This window comes from Macrobrachium rosenbergii, chromosome 3 (genome assembly GCF_040412425.1).
Source record: "Macrobrachium rosenbergii isolate ZJJX-2024 chromosome 3, ASM4041242v1, whole genome shotgun sequence".
Taxonomy (NCBI): Eukaryota; Metazoa; Arthropoda; class Malacostraca; order Decapoda; family Palaemonidae; genus Macrobrachium; species Macrobrachium rosenbergii.
This window is the reverse complement of record NC_089743.1, coordinates 57,833,728-57,852,472: the sequence shown is the minus strand read 5'-3', so window position 1 is coordinate 57,852,472 and position 18,745 is coordinate 57,833,728. Positions and strand designations below refer to the sequence as shown.

Below are 18,745 nucleotides of genomic sequence, written 5' to 3'. Positions count from 1 at the left end.
AGTTATTATTATTATTATTATTATTATTATTATTATTATTATTATTATTATTATTATTATTATTATTATTATTATTATTATTATTATTCAGAAGATGAAACCTATACATATGGAACAATCCCACAGGGGCCATTGACTTGAAGTTCAAGCTTCCAAAAAATATAGATTTCATTAGGAAGAGGAGGTAAAGGGAAATACATAAAGAAGAGATCCCACTTATTAAAAAGGGTAAATAAATTAATAAATTAATAAATAGATAAAAATGTATTAAAATACAAGGAGAATTGTCTTAGGGTAGTAATGTATTGCATCTTCGCTTGACCTGAAGTTCCAGTTGCACGACATCCTCTGGGAGGCTGTTCCACAGCCCAGTAGTGTGAGGAATGAAGGACCTCTGAAACTGAGAAGTTCAACAGTGAGGCACATTTATTGCATATTGGTGCTGCTGATCAGCAAACCTGATTGCTCTTGGCAGTTCAAGTTAATGTTATTGGCTCTGGATTTTGTATTATATATATGTACATTATTGGCAAGGCCATGAAAAAAGCTTATTGTGTTTGCAAGTTATATACTCTGCATCAATAACATCTGAGTGTAGACCTGTGGTTGCTAAATTTCTTAGCAGATATTTAATTAAAATTAGTGAGTGGTGCAAAAAATTATTGGAGATGAAGTTAAACCTAACAAAACTCAAAGTGTGATTGTTAGCAAGTCTGGGACATTGGATCTTCTTCATCCAGATCTTTTCCTTAGTAGTGTTTCTTGAATTATGTGCAAGTTATTAAAGATTCTAGGCATCATTCTTGATTGCACAATGAATTTTGAGAAACATATCCTAATTATCTATTTTAGTGTTGCATGAAAAACTTGATTGCACAATGACTTTTGAGGAACATATCCTAATTATCTATTTTAGTGTTGCATGAAAAACTATTGTACTGAGAAAATCTTTTAAGATTCTTGTTCCCCTTTTTGGTGTTCAGCAGCTTAAGCACATTTTAAATTGTTGGACAAAACTTCAGTTTTATTAAATTTCTTATCCCTATTGTTAATATTTTGCTGTTCACCACTGTTCAGGTACCTCTGTTTTTGCATTCATTGTAAGGTATTTCGTAATTCTGATCATCCTTTGCATTCAGATCTTTCCAAACTATACCATCCACCACGCAGGACTGGATATGTGGTTAATTCTAAGAATTTTACCTTTTCTTCTCTGAGATTCAATAGAATAGTTTTCATGAAGTTTTATACCTTTGGTGATCATAGTGTGGATTGATTTTCCTAATCTTGTAGTTGAATAAGTGGAATTACAAACATTCACACTTAGTGCAAATGCCTGTTTTTTAGTAGACTAACATGAGTTTCATTTCATAATTTGTCATATTTTTCTTTATTATCTTATTTGTTGTTGTTTATCTTGCATTTTTGTTATTTCTCTTTCATAATATATCCTTTAGACCTCTCAGCACCCTTCTCTGCACTTGGCTGTTTTACCTGTAGGGTCTGTGGTCTTCTAGCATTTTGCTTTCCTAATTAGAGTTGCAGCTTGACTTTCAGTAACAATAATAAGTCAAGACAATGGATAGATCTTTATTATTACAAAAGTAACTTATCTTGAGACATCAAAGCAGATCATTAATGTTAAGAAGGTTAGCCCAGAAAACACAAGTTAATTAGGATAAATATTAAGGTGGGATAAATATTAAGGTGATTTGATTGCAGAGACAAATACCTAACAGTGCCAAAAATAAAAAAATAAAAACAAAAAAAAGAGTAACAAAATAAAGCACACTGACTTTTCACTGCAGTATAAGTAAAAAAAGAAAAAAAGTGGTCAGAAAAAACCTGTTAGCCAATTAGCAGTCAAACTTATTCTGATATGTTGGAAAAATCATAGATGTAAAATTTTTATTTATTTATTTATTTATTTTTTTGAGTGAACTTAAGAAGAAAAATCAAAAGTAAATGATGATTAATGGAAAAATGGAAGAAGATCCTTAAATAACAATTCTCTGTGCAGTAAACATCTAAAGAACACTGATAATAAGAGTCCGCAGTTGTAGCTAAGCTTCATGAAAATTGAAACTTTTGATTGAGACATCATTGCGAATCCAGATGGCACATGCATAATTTAGTGAGATTACCTTTGGTTTGATGAATAAGACTGGTAAACATGGAACATTTTTGACACAGAATATGTGCATATACTTTATATGTTTAATGGGATTGTGATGAAACAAAATCATGTTAATGAAGGATTTTGAGTAAATGACCTAACAATTGTTCCTTTCCAAATATCCATTTGATGGCTTGTCATTGGTTTTTCTTGTATGATTATGGTTTCATAATTTGTATTATACATTAATTATTGATACATTTTTTCCAGGAAAAATGCTTTGAGAAACTTTACAAATTTGCTGAATCGCCTGACTGGAGGAAAGGAATGAATGTATGGAAAACAGTATTTGACTATAAAGAAGATCCTATCAAGGAAATTAGAGCATTGCAAAATGATCTGGCTAAGCCTCGACCAGACTTGGATCTAAAAAATATGAAAGCTAATTCTGGTATTATCTCTAATCTTCCTGAAGATATCATTCCTAAACATTTGAGAACTGGAGATGGATCTCAACACACTGAAGGTATGGTTTATGTAGAAGTTAACTTGCAAGGTGTGGAAAGGAAACCACCATATCTTTGAGTTTATATATTGGATAAAAACTAATATGTTGGCCAATGTAAGGAGCTGTTATGTACATACAAATCTAACTTACACCTTAGCTGAGGGATTTTAAATATTAAAGTCTACCAATGGGCATAGGATTGGGGACAAAAAAAATCAACCAATACATATTATAGGGTCAGATTATTTCTGCATTCTGCTAGATTTATGCCCTTAAAATACTAGATCTGCCAACATAGTTTGATTTGATAAAAGTAAGGATATAATAATTATTTTTGAAATGAACTTACCTCTCCATTATGAAACAGTACCTCAGACTTAGAACTTAATCCATCTCAGAAGGCTGGTCGAAATGTGATTTGTTCAAAATATGAAACAAATTTCCCCATAAGAAGTAAAGGGAATCAGGATAATTCGTTCCAGCCCACCCAAAAAGTCCCCCTTTTAACATTTTATATATTGATATGGTCAGAAGTTAATTTAAGAGTGTAAAGTAATAAAACAGTATGGTATACGAAGTAAAATTTTGGAAAAAATTTTGTTTCTGTGTATGAGCTAAAAATTCGATTTACGAACTGTTTGGTGAAAATGGTGCAGGGCCTGCCAGGATTGAGGGAGAAGAGACGGGATCCCCTTGAAGAAACCAAAATTGTCTTTGTAGGCAAAGGTTGATAACAAAATCAATTATATTCACATTTTGCATGGATGATCAAAGGAATTGATAGTGCATGTGTGTCAAATTGTGTATCTGTGTGCATATATATTAGAGATAGAGAGAGAGAGAGAGAGAGAGTAATCAGTGTCCGGCAGATGAGAAAACATCCCTCATACATGTATGATTGTCGATGTATTTTTTACACTTGGATCTTGAGTGCAAGAAGGAGATTAATTATGCCCAACACATGAACTTACTGTTGGCAAACGGCAGAATTTAAAATTATAATCCAATAAACATGAGGATTTTGCAAACAAATAAGTAATAAATAAAGAATGCAAGTAAGAAAATAAATAAAGAATGCAAGTAAGAAAAGGAAAGAGAGATCAAATAACTTTTCACAAGGAAGTTGTTTAATCAAACAATCCAAGGCGCACAAAAGCTAAACACGGTGCCTGTGTGTTTCGTGATATGGGGACGAGTTACTTTTACAGTGCTAAAAAATCGTAAAAAATAAGTGTCACTTGATAGGTATTTTACCATAACAAAAAAAGGTGATTCGGATGAAACGTAGTGAAAGAGAAAAATCATCTGAACCCGGTCCTAGTGGTACAACTGGGAAGTCAGTGGGAAGCGGACCCCCATCTCCCACCCAATAACCCACCACCATCCCCTCCCTCTCCTCTCTACCATCTCATTCAGTGCAGTCCTGAACACAAGTAAGACAATTTTCATTGTTACTTTATTGCATTTGATTGTTTTTAAATTGTATGATTGTTAAATTTATTGTGCAATACCCTTCTTTTATTTTTTTATGTGAATTATTACTGCTTTTACGTATATACAGTAATGTTTTTACTGTCTCTTCTTCTCTCCTTAATAGTATAAACACTCTATCTCAAGTCTGCTGTGCATCACCGTGCTGACATATGAATTTTTCATCTTTTATGTTAAATTTTATTGTGAAATGCTTTATTCTTTTAGTTTGTTGAATATGGTTATCACTAAACTGTATATTGTGCTTGCACTTTATTTACATACCTATAAAGAAAAAATGTGTGGGTTATTGCCTTTGTTTTTCTCGTAGGAAGCAATAGGACGTCGAGTACATGTACAGTTTTCTGTGCTTTAATGGCGCTTATGGCGCCATAACTTGATGTTTGGCGCTGTAACTTGATGTTGCATCAAGTTACAGCACCGTTAACTTAATGCCTATTCTTGCCATTAGCACTGTAACTTGATACAATATCAAGTTACAGCACTGTAAAATGCTATTAACAGCGCTGAAAAAGTGCCATAAGATCGAATCCACTGTAAGTCGGTGTCGCCAAAAATTGGTGACGCACTGTATAAACAAGGCAATCGGTCAGGTCGAAGTATGAGCATGTGTTCGACAAATGACACAGAATTTCTTCAAAAATTTCGGTCGAAAAACAGAATGTTCGCCATGAGAAACGTTCGACAAACGAGGTACCACTGTATAGCTTTTACTTCTGCACCAGCAGGAGTTCGACAGATCGAAACAAAAACGAGAACACTCAGTTTTATATGAATATCATTCTTCTATCCATCTACTACCCCCCACCCCCAACAGGGGAATAATAGGTACAAATACTCATAGCCGGCAGTCTACTTCTGTCGCTAGTTTTAGTAGGAGCTCGGTAGATGCACTCGGTTTTTCTGTTGGGTTCTTTTGTTTCTTTAAATATTCGTTCGGCACAATCCTGTAAGATAAGTGTTGTCATAATAGACATTATTCCAGTTTTATTGCCCTTATGATATATGTTTTGCTGAGGGAAAAATTATGATTGGATAACTGTATGAATTGTAATTGAACAAAATGCAGTAAGCTAATAGATCGTCAACGAAGAAAGCTTGTTAGGTTGTAGAAATAACTATGGTGGATAATACTACAGTATAAGACTTAAGTTAAAGGGATGCATATCTTGTCTTTAGTAACTGGTTAGGTCCTCTGCTACTTCTCTTTGATCTGTTACTCCAAATGAGATTTCCATTAATTCAGGGTCTGCTAGGTTTGATAGGTGGCGTAATTGTTTATTAGCATTATTGGTGTTGTATTTTCTGCACAGTCCTCCCACGTTGGAAGAAGGATTAACGCCCCTGCTTTTTATTGCCTTGTCCTTGGCACGTCCTGTCTCACTCCCTCGTAGCTTGGAGTGAAAGGGAACTTCTTTTCCTTCATATAATGGATTTACTGTGCATTCTATCCAGGTGCTTTCTCCTGGTTTAAGTCTTAATTCTCTGTTTAATTTCAGGTAAGTTTCTTGGTTAGATTCTAGGTTATTGCTGATTAGTTGTGCATTCATGTTACATACTTGATATGCCTTGTCTGTGTTATCTTTTTTTAAGATACCTTTCAGTAAGGAGGTTTTCTGAGCTTGGTTTCTTTTAATCACTGTACACAATGGTATTCTACAATTCCTATGCTTCCTTCTAATCACTAATTGTTCTCATGGTGTGTCAATTGTGATTCCTTGTCTAGCCATAATTGGATAACCAATCAATAGGTGTGCAAATGCAAAATGGATTTCCCTTGCTACTAGAACCTTTTCCTTAAGTGGGATTCTTCCTAACTTAAAAGATAAATCAACTTGTCCTACTAGTTCTATTTTGTTTCCCTGAACATCTGTGATTTTACAGACTACTACTGGGTTTAAGCTTAAATGAGAAAAACATGCCTCATACACCTTTTCATACATTATATTCTTGGGACTTCCTGTATCAAAGAATACTGCTATAGGCTTTTCTAAACCAACATGGGTGGGAAATAAAGGTCTATAACTATATTCTATATTCCTTTCTTACATTAACTTTGCTAATACACTTAGTTTGGCTTAAGGGTGATGTTCTAGTCTTTCTTCTACTAAGTAGGAATGTCCATGATACCAGTGATACAAAAAATTCTGTAATGGGGAAGGTATTCATTTCTTATAAACTGTCTGTTGTACTGCTTGCTTTCACTTCTGTAGGAACAAGGTGCTCAGTAATTAACTATGCTGGAGCTTCACTTATCGTGCTCAGATGTCGCTTATCTTCCAAATTTTCACAAGTTCTCCTTTTATACATTTTGGTTAAATGAAAATTATGTTTCCCCTTAAATATATTTATTTATTCTTTAAGCTGTATAACTTTTCCACCTTTCAATGGGTAGTAGTGACCGAGTCTTTATCTTAAAAGGCACATTGTAAAATTCTTGGACTTAGAATTTCACTTGGACTATGGGCATTCAGAAATTTTATATAAGTTCACAAGTCTCTTCGAGCTTTCACTGTCACCTCTCCACACATCTCGCACACTCCCTGCCCTGATGCCTTTCCTCTAACTGACTCTGCTTCCAGAACCTTCGTATATATGGGTATGGGTTCGATGCCTAAATCTGGTTTAATTTTCCCAAGTTTCATCCAAATGGGCTTCCCTTTTCCATTAATGTTTCACGTTTAATTGTCTATGCAATTCGTTCAATGGTTGTTATCGAGCTAATGTTATGGTGTGTGAGAGGTCACCGGGCGAGGTCAAGATCTAAATTAGTTCATCTTTTTGCCCAGTGCTATATGTGGTAAACACTTTGATTCACATGCGACGAACAGTTAAACTCGGCATGTGTTATCACTTAGTTTTGTTAATGTCTTTTCTGTTTTGCTCTCTCTGTCTTTATCAGTGATTTTCTGTATGCCCTTGTGCATATACCAAAATATTTAGTTTATTCAATTATAGACTCGATTCTATTATAGAGAATCTGGGCCTTTATGCTTTTTCTGTTTGCTGCACTCAGGAAATACTCAACAAGTTGTAAGCTTTGTGGAACACAAGGATGATTTTGATAGCTCGTTGTTGGTCCCAAAGGGAATGATTCCCTTAACTTCCTTTTCTGGTGAAAAAAATGGAGGAAGGAACTATAGGTCTTAATTTGTCCCAACAGTTTTTCCGTCCCATAGCCCTCTCATGGGTAACCTAATTTTCTCCTTTGTTTTCATCATTGAGTACGTCATCATGTAAAATGTTAGTACAGTACTGTAATGTAATTTTAACCCTTGTGATTTGAACTTTTTATAGATTTACAAAGAAGGTCAAAGAAGGTATACTATATGTCATGTTGTCAGCGTTGCAGGTGGAAATATGATCATTGGTCAGGGTAAGATGAATATGGTGCTACATGCTTCTGAGAAATTACAGTAATGTAATTCAGCATATAAAATCTATGTTCAAGTTACTGTGACTGAAGTTTTTGTAATGTGTTGCACCAGGTTTCTTTCATGTGCCCTTTTATTTTAAATTGCAGACACACTAATTGAGAAGGCTACAGAAACCAACAAGGATCAACAACAGAGAACTGCAAATGGACCTAAGTTTCGAGTAAGCTGTAACAGGTACGTTCTGTATTAAAAAGATAATTTGTTCCAGCCTTTGTGATTTTGTCAGCTTTATATGAGAGAGTTGTAATTAGTCTTTTTTTTTAAGTTTAGAGAATATTGATGGTTTGATTACAAGTACAGGTGTCAGTCATGCATGCCATATTTCTATGGCTCAAGTTTGCCTGTGTTGGTACAAAATTGTGTTCCTGCTTAGGCTTTTTTTTTTTTGTATCCCAAATTTTTGTGTAAAGTTTTGCAAGTCAGCAATGTAATAGCTTTTTGTTCTTTGGATTTTGAAGTTCTTATTAAATTTTGAAGTTCTTTTTACCATACAACTTTTGTCAGTGGTAAAAACTTCTTGGACCCAACAGGCCGGATTAAAGTGCGATGAGTTAACATTGATAGTACCCAGATTGTCAGCAAAAAGTACAGTAGTAATATGCACACGTTTAAAATCATATTATTTATGAAAAGGCATTTTATATTTACTGTACAGTAATGCATAAAAGAAACTAATACTTATTCTTTCAACTTGTGGCTTACCTAATATATATTCCAATAATTGAATTCTCCCAATCCTTTTATAAATTGTCATATGTTCTGTTCATTTATGTACATCTCATTAGTTTCTCATTCTTATGTCATTCAGTTTTATTATAATACTTTATCTTTCTTATACAATATATATATGTAGTCCATTCCTCTCTCTATGCTGTATCTCTTATTGTAAAAAGGTCTCAAAAAGCATGAACCCATTTGACCACAAGATGGCTTACATTGCTTTGATTTTACTTATACTTGTAAAAATCTTGTTTGATTATTTTCAATAATAATGTTTTACAAATATAGATACAGTATTTGTTATTTTCATTATTTTACATATTCTCTCATCCAGTTCATCATTTATCAGTGAAACAAATAAAATGAGTACCACATATTATACCAGGAGGAATGATGTACAAAATTTTCATGGCAAAGGAAGAAAAAAAAGTTTGGTTGCACATATCTAATGAATCATTGTCTACAGTGCCGTTATTTACCACAAGTGTATTGTGGATAACAGGCTTCTCTGTATAACTGATCATTGCCCAAAAGGAATGTAGTAGAACAGATAATGAATGCAAATAATCTGTGCTGTCTTAATGACAATGAAACAAATACATATTTCTCAAAAACACATGGGACTGTTTCGTCAGTAGATGTCACACTTTGCTCATCCAACATAGTAGGTAGATTTGATTAGAACACATGTGATGACCCATATACTATTGGTCATTTTCCAATTTTAATTTCACTTCTACAAAATACTGTAATCCCACATAACATATTCCTCATTACAGTATTCATAAAGCTGACTGGGAAATATAGCAGTTACACAAAGCAAATCTCTCCTTTTGAATACTCACAAAGCAAATCTCTTCTTCTGAATACACACAAAGCAAATCTTTTTTTTTTTAATGTCTAAGCAGCCACAGTGAAATTATTTTTATTTCAAAATTTATAAAAAAAAAAAAAAGCCTCAGATAAAACCATACTCTGCTCTATACCACATCCTAAAAAACAAGGTACCTAGGTGGCCTTACACTCATATCAGAATTAACAAAAACATCTGCTGGAAGAAGACCAGGCAATCCAAACAAAATGTTCAATAAAAATGATTAAAGCTCAGCCTTTACAAGGATGAACATGTTAAAATTATTGCAATCTTAATGTTTCATTAAAAATTATGGCTGCTTCAGCAGAGTTTATGATTTTTCTGCTTTTCCAATGATGCCTTTTTCTGTAAGGGGAAGATCACATATCATTAGCCTAAATTAATTTCATGATAAGGAAGATATAGACACATTCAGAATTTTCATTTTACTTTATAAATATATGATTACATTTAAAAACAGGAACTGTAAAACATATCCATTAACATTTCCTTGCAGTTCAACATAGTATAGTCTTAACAAAAGTCAGAGACGTACTGAATTAAAAAGCAGTTTCTGGTTATATTTATGCAGCGGTGGCAGGTGTGAAGTAGGTTTTTTAATCCTACTTGGGCATTTAGTTCTCTGGTGCTTGTCGTTGATTGGTCTGGTGCCCTCCCAAGATGAACCAGGTAACTGCTTATGAAAGGTGGTGGTCTCTCCTATCTCTATTTCTGTCAGTAGGTAGTCGATCTGTATCCCATTATCCAGTTTTGTCCGTTATAAGATGATGTTTCCTCTTTTGGAAGCCTGTGTTTGCAACAAACAGATTCAGCCCTTCAACATCCCTAGCAATTTCTCACCTTCACTATTTCTTTCATTATATCCTTTCCCTCCATGCACATTCACAAAGCCATCTGCTCTATCCCCAACATGACTAAGTCCCCTCCAGTTATTATTACCTCAAAATTGTGTATATTTCTCAGGTACTCACACAAAGATTCCCTAAAAGCCTCTTTTTCCTCCTCCAGACAACCTAGTTTTGGTGCATAAGCTGTTATGACACTCATGATCTCCCTTGTAAAGCCTAATTTAATGGATGTAATCCTGTCTTTCATCCTGTCTACTGTAATCATATTTTTCTAAGTAATTCCTTTACAGTCATCCTGACTCCATTCCTTCTTTTACTGTCACCAAAGTAAAATAATTTATATCCTTTTCCCAAAATTTGTGCATGTATCCCTTTCTACTTCATTTCCTTAATGCACAAAATACACACTTTTCTCCATTTCATGAGATGTATCTTCCTTTTTCAGCAAGATTCCCAACAGTCCATGTACCTACTCTCAAGTTATTACCCCTTCTCTTTAGTTTCCTGCTGTTTTCCACTAATGTCTTTATTCGCAGTCATGGATACTGTGATACCCTTGCCTGTTTCTCATTACTGTACATGTGGGGACCCATGCAGCATGTCACTTCTAGGGTACTCCCTAGCATTATTTCTGCTTTCTGAAGACTCAAGCTTCATTATTTAGGGTTTGGCTTGCATTTTTACTCCCTGTAGTTAGCCCTGACTGCAACCTTTCCTCTCCTCCCAGTTGGGAGTTCTGGGCTTGGGACCAGTATAGTGAAGTTTATGGAAGAATTAGGTTATACCCTTCAAATTGTAGCAGATCTGCTTCTGGTACAGGAAACATTTGTTTTGAAATTATCAGACATCTAGCACCAAAAGCTAAGTTATACATTTAGGAGTTTTATAGTTATTTGTGGCTTAGAAATTTGTTGCCTGAAGAATGGTGTAATATTATAGTTATTCCCATCTCTAAACCAGGAAAAGACCCCAGTAATGTAAACAGTTATAGCCTAGTTTCCTTAACAAGTTTCTTATGCAAATTATATGGTAAATGTTCAACTCATGTGGCATATGTTAAGATAGTGGTGCGTATCGAATTTGGATCTGAAAAATAATTTACTATAAAATCATTATTCCATCTGTAAAATCACATCTGTAGAGGATTTGAACACAAACAGATAACAAAAGCTATTTTCTTTGATATACCAAATGGTATTGATACCGTATGGAAATAATCAGTATTAAAAAATTGATAAGAAAATATACATGGTCACTTGTCAGTGATTATTTGAAGACTTTCTGAGAGTGTATCTTTCAAATACAAATTGATGATATTCATTCAGGGACTTTCCCAGTTAAAAACAGAGAGCCACAGGAAGTGGTCTAGTTAGAACCCTTTTTACATTAGCAATAAATGAATCAGTAGTCAGTTGCCATTCAGAATAAAAATAATTTGACATACTAAATGTATCATCATTTCTGCTGTAGTGAAAAATAGACACATGAGACTCATCAGTAGGTTTCTGCATAACAGCCTTGACATTTCTGTGCAAAACAACTGTTACGTCTATTCTGAACTGTGGGCATTAGATAAACAGTCCTGCCTTGGATAGTGCTTTGAAAAATTTGGATCCAGTTCATAAAGAAGAATTCAGAATATGCACTGGAGTTTTTAAATCTTCCCAAAATTACGTATACCTTAGTTTACCCAGACCACTGAGCTGATTAACAGCTCTCCTAGGGCTGGCCCGAAGGATTAGATTTATTTTATGTGGCTAAGAACCAGTTGGTTACCTAGCAATGGGACATACAGCTTATTGTGGAATCTGAACCACATTATAGCGAGAAATGAATTTCTATCACCAGAAATAAATTCCTCTTATTCTTAATTGGCTGGTTGGAGATTCGAACTCGCGGCTAGTAGAATGCTAGCTGAGAGCGAGCAACTAATCTTCCCAAAACTCTTCTATCCCTAATCTTCCTAAAACTCTTCTACTTCTATCCAAGTTTAAAGTGGTGAACCATCTCTAACTCTTCATTGTGACTTAATAATAATGTATAGTGCAGTAAATGTACAGGCAAGTTACTTACCAAAAAAAAAAAAAAAAATCTGACTGTGGGTGGTGAGTGACAAATAATCTCTCACCACTTTTCCTGATTAGAGCTGACAGGTTAAGTCAGCAAAAGTGAATCTATAAAATTTCTTCCAGTAATGGAGCTACCTCCTCTTCATCAGGCATGGGATTTGTAGCTCTATCATCCAAAAACATACAAACTTTCCTTGAGTAATAAAAACCCTTAAAAATTATTATTTTGTATGAATCTTACCTACTGATAAGATAGATAGCTATATTTTCATGCCGGCAGGCAAGTCAGCATTCAAATAAAAGGTCATTGCTTGGCTTACTCAGATGACTGTCTAGTTCACCTGTTCTCCACCATGTGTGTTTTTAATGTTTTAGCTCATCAGAATTCTTCATATCAAGGCTAGGGGTGGTTGTGGATATTTCACTGGTTTGTTACTGTCTCTGTGCCTTTGTTCTTTAGGAGGTCTTCCATGGAAGTAAAGCAAGAACTTCAGGCTCTAAGATGAGTACTGTGTTAGCAGGATGTTTAATTTTGAAATAGACACACTGTTTGTGCCAGCTGTAGGGGTCTAATATGTGTTCTTGGATATGGAGGAATGTAGGGATTGGTTGAAGGACTTTAAGCTGAAGTTTCATAGTCATAGAAGGAAAGGGAAACATATAGATTAAGAAGCAAATAGTTAGGTCAGGATATGAAGCTTAAGTTTTATAGTCATAGAAAGAAAGGGAAACAAATAGATTAGGAAGCAAATAGTTAGGTCAGGATATGATCTGCCTTTTATCTTTTGTCTCGAGTGCCTTCACTTTGTTTGTCTCTACTCAATTTCCATTTCTTTTCTCTGCTACTCCTTTAGTAGACTGGAGACTTATGTAGCTCCACCTTCCATGAAAGCATTTCCATTGGTACAGCAAGATGTGAACCGTACTTTAAAAGTCAGTTAAAGGTTTAATGGGTTATAGGGAACCATCCCATGTCCCTCCATAGTGTGCAAATATTTTTTGTGTTCCCATTTGAGAGGTGAGGTGTCAGAATTATTTTTGTAGCCCAAACTCAGGACTGTCCTGTGACAGGGTGTCTAGTAATGATGATGTTAGCACTTTCAGGACTAACTAATAGTATAGACATCATATAAACAAAAATTTCTGTAATGAGTAGTTCTTTTTATGTTATGTTCACTCAATCGATTGTTGATCCAATCTCTTTTACTTCTACTTCTTATTCCAAATCCTGGCATTCCCTCTAAAATATACCTTTTCGATCTTTATATCCTTTTTATTTGGCTATTAGAGAGTCCAGTCCTTCTGCCTCTGTTAATGTACCCCTTTATAGTTCTATCTTTATTACAGAAGCCTTAGTTAATCTAAACTAGATGCATTTCCAGCTATTTTACTGTCAAAGGCTTTACCTTGTGGGAGTGGTATTAGGTATATTGAGACTTTCATGTGAAGCGGGGTTGTCAGGTGTTGCTGTCACTGCTCTTCCCCCTTTCCTCTCATTCTTCCCTGTTTTTCTGTGGCCCCTGGTGGCACTTTGTCTTCTCTTGCTCACCTGCTTTGTGTTGTCTCAAGTGAAATGCAGCAGTTGGTATTTTCCTAAGTTTCCCCTTCATTACAGCTGGGCATTAGGTTTGAGAAGTCTTCTGTTTTCTGGCACTTTCTGAAGAAATGAGCTTTGCTATCCTTATTTCATGGAGAAAATAGGTTCAGTAGAAACTAGGTTAATGCTGTCTTTGAGCATTTCTGCTCCCCTTAATTCTTTGAAGAGCCCAGATTTTCTCCTTCAATTAGAGCATGACTCGGTGGGAGTTATAAGGTTATGGCACACAAAGCTCCTTTTAAGAATGCCAGCATTTGTTGTTCTTATTTAATGAAGTTGCCTCTTTGTATGATTCAGGCACATTACCAGCTCTTAAATCTTCTTCACTAGAAGATTAGGTTGGTTTTCTTTGCCTGTCTTTTTCCTTTGAAGAGACGTCCTCTTGAGACTGGCGAAATGCTCAGGCAGAGATTTTTTGAAGTTTTCTGTTTTGCTAAACTTTTGCTTAGTTTTTTTTTGCTCCAACTTAAGGAGTGTGTGGCACTAGTGTGGGAAGAGTCGTAAATTTTTCTGGTTTGCATGGCCAAGGCCATGGCAGATGTGCAGGCGAATGTTCTCATGCTTATACAAACTCGGGTTAAAGACAACAATTATGAAGCCAATTGCAGGCCTTCTGGCATGTTTGGAGAGATACAAGAGCTGAACATATGAACAACCACCATTACACTTTAAACTGAAAACATGATGCGAAAAGCAATTATATGTGTTTATTTTCCGATATTTGTAACAAAATATAGTGCCCCCCCCCCATTTTTACACGTTTCACATTCCTTCATTTTATTTTGTTGCAGATTTTTGTGGAACATATCATTCACTTGCCTGTGGGAGAAATTTCACTAATTTGTGGGTTTTTCTTAGGGCCATATCTCTAAAATTATCACTAATTCGCTTTTTTTCGTAGAGCAACACTATTTATTCACCAATTACTGCATTTTTCATACTGCATTTTTCATACTGCATTTTTCATTAAAATATATGTAGAGAGAGAGCTGTGGTTTTTACATTGAAGTCTAAGCACATTATAAATGGATTCTGTAATTGAAATAGTGTTTCACTGATATTTTGCTGTTATTTTTTATTAAAGATTATGTACACTGTTTGAGAGAGAGAGAGAGAGAGAGAGAGAGAGAGAGAGAGAGAGAGAGAGAGAGACTGGTTTTTACATCGAAGTCTAAGCACATTATAAATGGATGCTGTAAGTGAAGTAATGTTTCATTGATGTTTTGCCAATTTTTTATTAATGTATATGTACTGTATACTGTTAGAGAGAGAGAGAGAGAGAGAGAGAGAGAGACTACTAACTTGCTGGGGACAAGAATTCAAAGGCACTTATACTGTGGCTGGGATGAGAATGTTGAGAGTTGCCTACATATGAAGTTCAGATTTTAAATATTTTTATGGTGATTAGAGATGAAACATCAACAGTGATGAAATATTCTCTTGTGTACTGTTATAATATGTGTGATAATCATAGTCAACTAAACTTGTAATGAAATACAGTACAATAAATCAGAAAAAGCAAAAAATATGGCAACGCTACCTATGTGATCTGTTGTGAGCTTGCTGGATTTGTTTGATTTTGTGTTTTTTTATGTTTATGGTACAGTAATTGATATTATTTTCATTAAAGGATATGCACAGTACAGTGCTGACATACGAGAGAGAGGGAGATTATACATCGTCACAGAAAAATTACTACATTACTGGAGCCTGGAGGTTTTGAGTTGCCTACTGTGAAATTTGGATTTTAAATGTTTTTATGGTGATTAGATCAGTACAGTGTAAATGGGTTCTGTAAGTGAAATAACGTGTTATAGATATTTTTCTGTATTTTCTTATTAGAGTATATGTATACAGTTCCATAGAGAGAGAGAGAGAGAGAGAGAATGATGGCGCAAGAATTTTTTAATAAATTTATGGGAGATGGTGGGGACTAACTGCAAAACGATGTAAACCAAGAACTTACTGTAGTAAATAATTTTTTTAATAAATGTATTTGTACGTAATCACAAAAATATTAACATGACATAACAAACTTAGCATTCTGTTTGGAGGTATGTGTCCCATCGTTCTGAACTACCCTCATATTTTAGATATGCTCGATACAGTAGTCATATCCAAAAATACGTACGTGTCCTCAGCTTATGGCGGGGATCCGTTCCAGCGCTGCGCCGTAAATTTATTTTTCTCTGTTATTGGCGCTGACAACGCCGTAACTTGATGTTGCATCACGTTACAGCGTTGTAAGCGCCGTTAACTTGATGCCTACTCTTGCTGCTAGTGCCATTGACAGCACTTACGTCACCGTAACTTGATGCAACATTAAGTTACGGTGCTATAAAACGCCGTTAACGGCACTGAAAAAGTACCTTAGGATCGAATCGCTGTAAGTTGGTGGCGCCATAAGTTGAGGACGACTGTACCTTTACAATAAATATAATTTCAAAATCGTCTTACAGCACAGGAAAATATCATTATACGTAAAATGTATGTCCATTGTATTACAGTATGCTCAGAACGATGAACAAAGTTACATAGCCTAAATAAAACGTACGTGTCTGAATGATGGGGAATACTTAAGAGTAACAGTTGTAGGCTGGTACAGTATTTAATTTTGCATCATGACTGTGAAGTGATATTAGGGTGTTATGGGGTGATAGTTTGAGATATATTTTTGTTGGAACTGTCAAGTTTGGTGATGAACTGTTAAAATAGGCAGTCATACGTATTTTAGCGGTATATATAGCCTACTTAAGAGTAACAGTAGTAGGAGCGAGCTGTATTGTAAGGTTACATTGGGTGTTTTGGGATGATGGTTTGGGGGTGTATTTTTGTTTGAAATGATATTAAATTGTTTTAATATGATAATTTAAGGTCTATTTTTGTTTGAACTATCAAATTAAGTAGTGAAATGTTAAAATAGGCAGTTATAAAGATTTTAGTTTAAGGGATACAGGCATATGGCAGTTATTAGTGAGTTATAAACATTTTTAGAGTGGAATTTTGCATTTCCGTGGTAGTTTCTGGAACCTATCCCTGCGTAAAAATGTGGGAGCACTGTACTCTATAATACACTTAATAACTCAAAATCCTCCTTTTTCTGTCATATGCAATTTGCAATATGGTAGGTCATTTTCCCCAAGCACTGTAAAATACATTGTGGTTTTAAGCTAATAACAACCTCTCCACATTGTACCTCTTGCTTTGTGTATGTGTTTCAGTTTCATGTGTTGCCTGTTTTATTTTTCTTTGCTTGATTTACTGTACAGTATATGATTACAAGTGTAGTTGACTCTAAGTGTGATTATCACACATATCATAACTCTACACAAGAGAATATTTTATCACTGTTGATATCTCATCTCTAACTAAAATGCTTAAAATGTGAATTTATAGATGTTGGCAACATGCTGTGCTATTTATAACTTGTCTCGATGCCATCTAACAAAGTGAAGGAGTGTGTGCTTATGTACTTATACATACTTATGTAATGCTAAAGTAGACCTAACTCAGCCTCCCCACAGCTTAGTGAGCTCTCATGAAGAATGCTGACAAGAACTAAGACATTCAAAACACACCTGGTGGAGAATGGGTGATCTAGAAAGTCATCTTTGCACAACAAACTAAATTTTCACTTCACAAATTATATGAAGATGGCAGAACTGTTGATTCCTGCCCATAAAGGTATTAAAGGAGATGAAGAACCTGATAAAACAACCAGAGGCTACAATTACTATGACAGTCACATGTAGTTATTCTTATTAGTGATTATATATATTTCTAAAACCCATTATCATCCATAAAGGACATCTCTAAAACCCATTATAGTCAAATTGTGGAAGATATGGAAGAATGAACCTTACAGCAACAAATTAAAACAAATGAAGCCCAGTGTTGGAATATGATATGGAATTCATCATATCAAAAGGAATGACACGCATGTAATTTTTACTTTTCTTTGAAATAGTCATTCTCATTAAACCTATGGGTATTTTGTTGAAATAGTCATTCTCATTAAACCTATGGGTATTTTGAGAATAGCCACATGCAGTCCCTATATTGTACAAAATGTAAAGTAACACTAAGAGTGTAACATTTTTTGTGTTTATATCCAAAATATAATTGACAATGGATGTCAAGTCTTGGAAACAATTCAGATGAAGAAATTTTGGGAGAATATCCATTTTCAGTTAATCAAATTATAAAATATTTAAAAAGCTGTAATTTAATGAATATAATGAAAACTTCATTATTATGACAAATTCTTCAGGCCAGCCATTTAAGAGCTAAGAGAATTAGCTTAGTGATCTGGTTAAACTTCTTAAGAACACCTTTTAAAGCGTTACCAAAACTAGCTTTGTCCCATGAAAAATAAATTCACATATAGCGACAAAAGAAAACATTGTGATGTCCATAATTGGTCAGAGTGTTAGTTGTCACTGATGAATTTTGTTACTTGGTAAGTCCCCAATGCTTAACAATTTTATTTAGTGATCACTACTTTTACAAGAAGAATGTGCGACATGAGGAAGCTGAGTCTGTGTAATAATTCAGTCAGAGAATAAAGAAGTTGCTGGAAACAGATGTAGGAAAATTTAAGAGAAATTTAGAGGAATATTGTCTAGGATTCATATTCAGTAGTTTCTTCAGTCAAAAAATCCTTTCCTAGAACTAATTCTTCATGAAAAAATTTTGTTAAGGTCATAATTTCATGGTTTATATACCAATGTTACTAGCTGGTTTGTTTATTTTTTATTTGCAGAACTGGTTCCAGCCATAATTTTGGGTCACCAGAGGCTGCTCGTCAGTTTGGAGCCGGAGTTAATGAAATGTTTGGTTGGCCTGTAGATCTTTCGAAATTTGATCTCGAGATCCTGCTTTACATTGACACTGGTGTGTAAGAGGATTTCACTTATTTGTCTGGTTTTATTTTAGGTATACTTGAGGTTTCAGACTGGGGTCCACATTGATTTATTCTGTAACTTCTCTGGCCACAATATAACTGTAATGTATCGCAGAACTTCAGGATACAAGTAGTCAAGATGTTTAAAATGTTTGAAATAAGTTACTTTTCATTTAGGAGTG

At 34.7% G+C, this 18,745-nt stretch overlaps 1 protein-coding gene across 6 annotated transcripts in view; it reads left to right on the top strand.

Annotated features, from left to right (window-relative positions):
• The window catches only part of LOC136855945 (tRNA (guanine(6)-N2)-methyltransferase THUMP3-like), a 391,317-nt gene that overhangs the window by 345,743 nt on the left and 26,829 nt on the right, over nucleotides 1-18,745 (top strand). For all 6 annotated transcript variants that reach the window (XM_067133504.1, XM_067133515.1, XM_067133478.1 and 3 more), the window contains 3 exons: nucleotides 2,387-2,642; nucleotides 7,639-7,726; nucleotides 18,423-18,553. In XM_067133504.1, coding sequence (XP_066989605.1) covers nucleotides 2,387-2,642; nucleotides 7,639-7,726; nucleotides 18,423-18,553 — 475 coding nt within the window. The remainder of the gene's footprint in view (nucleotides 1-2,386; nucleotides 2,643-7,638; nucleotides 7,727-18,422; nucleotides 18,554-18,745) is intronic.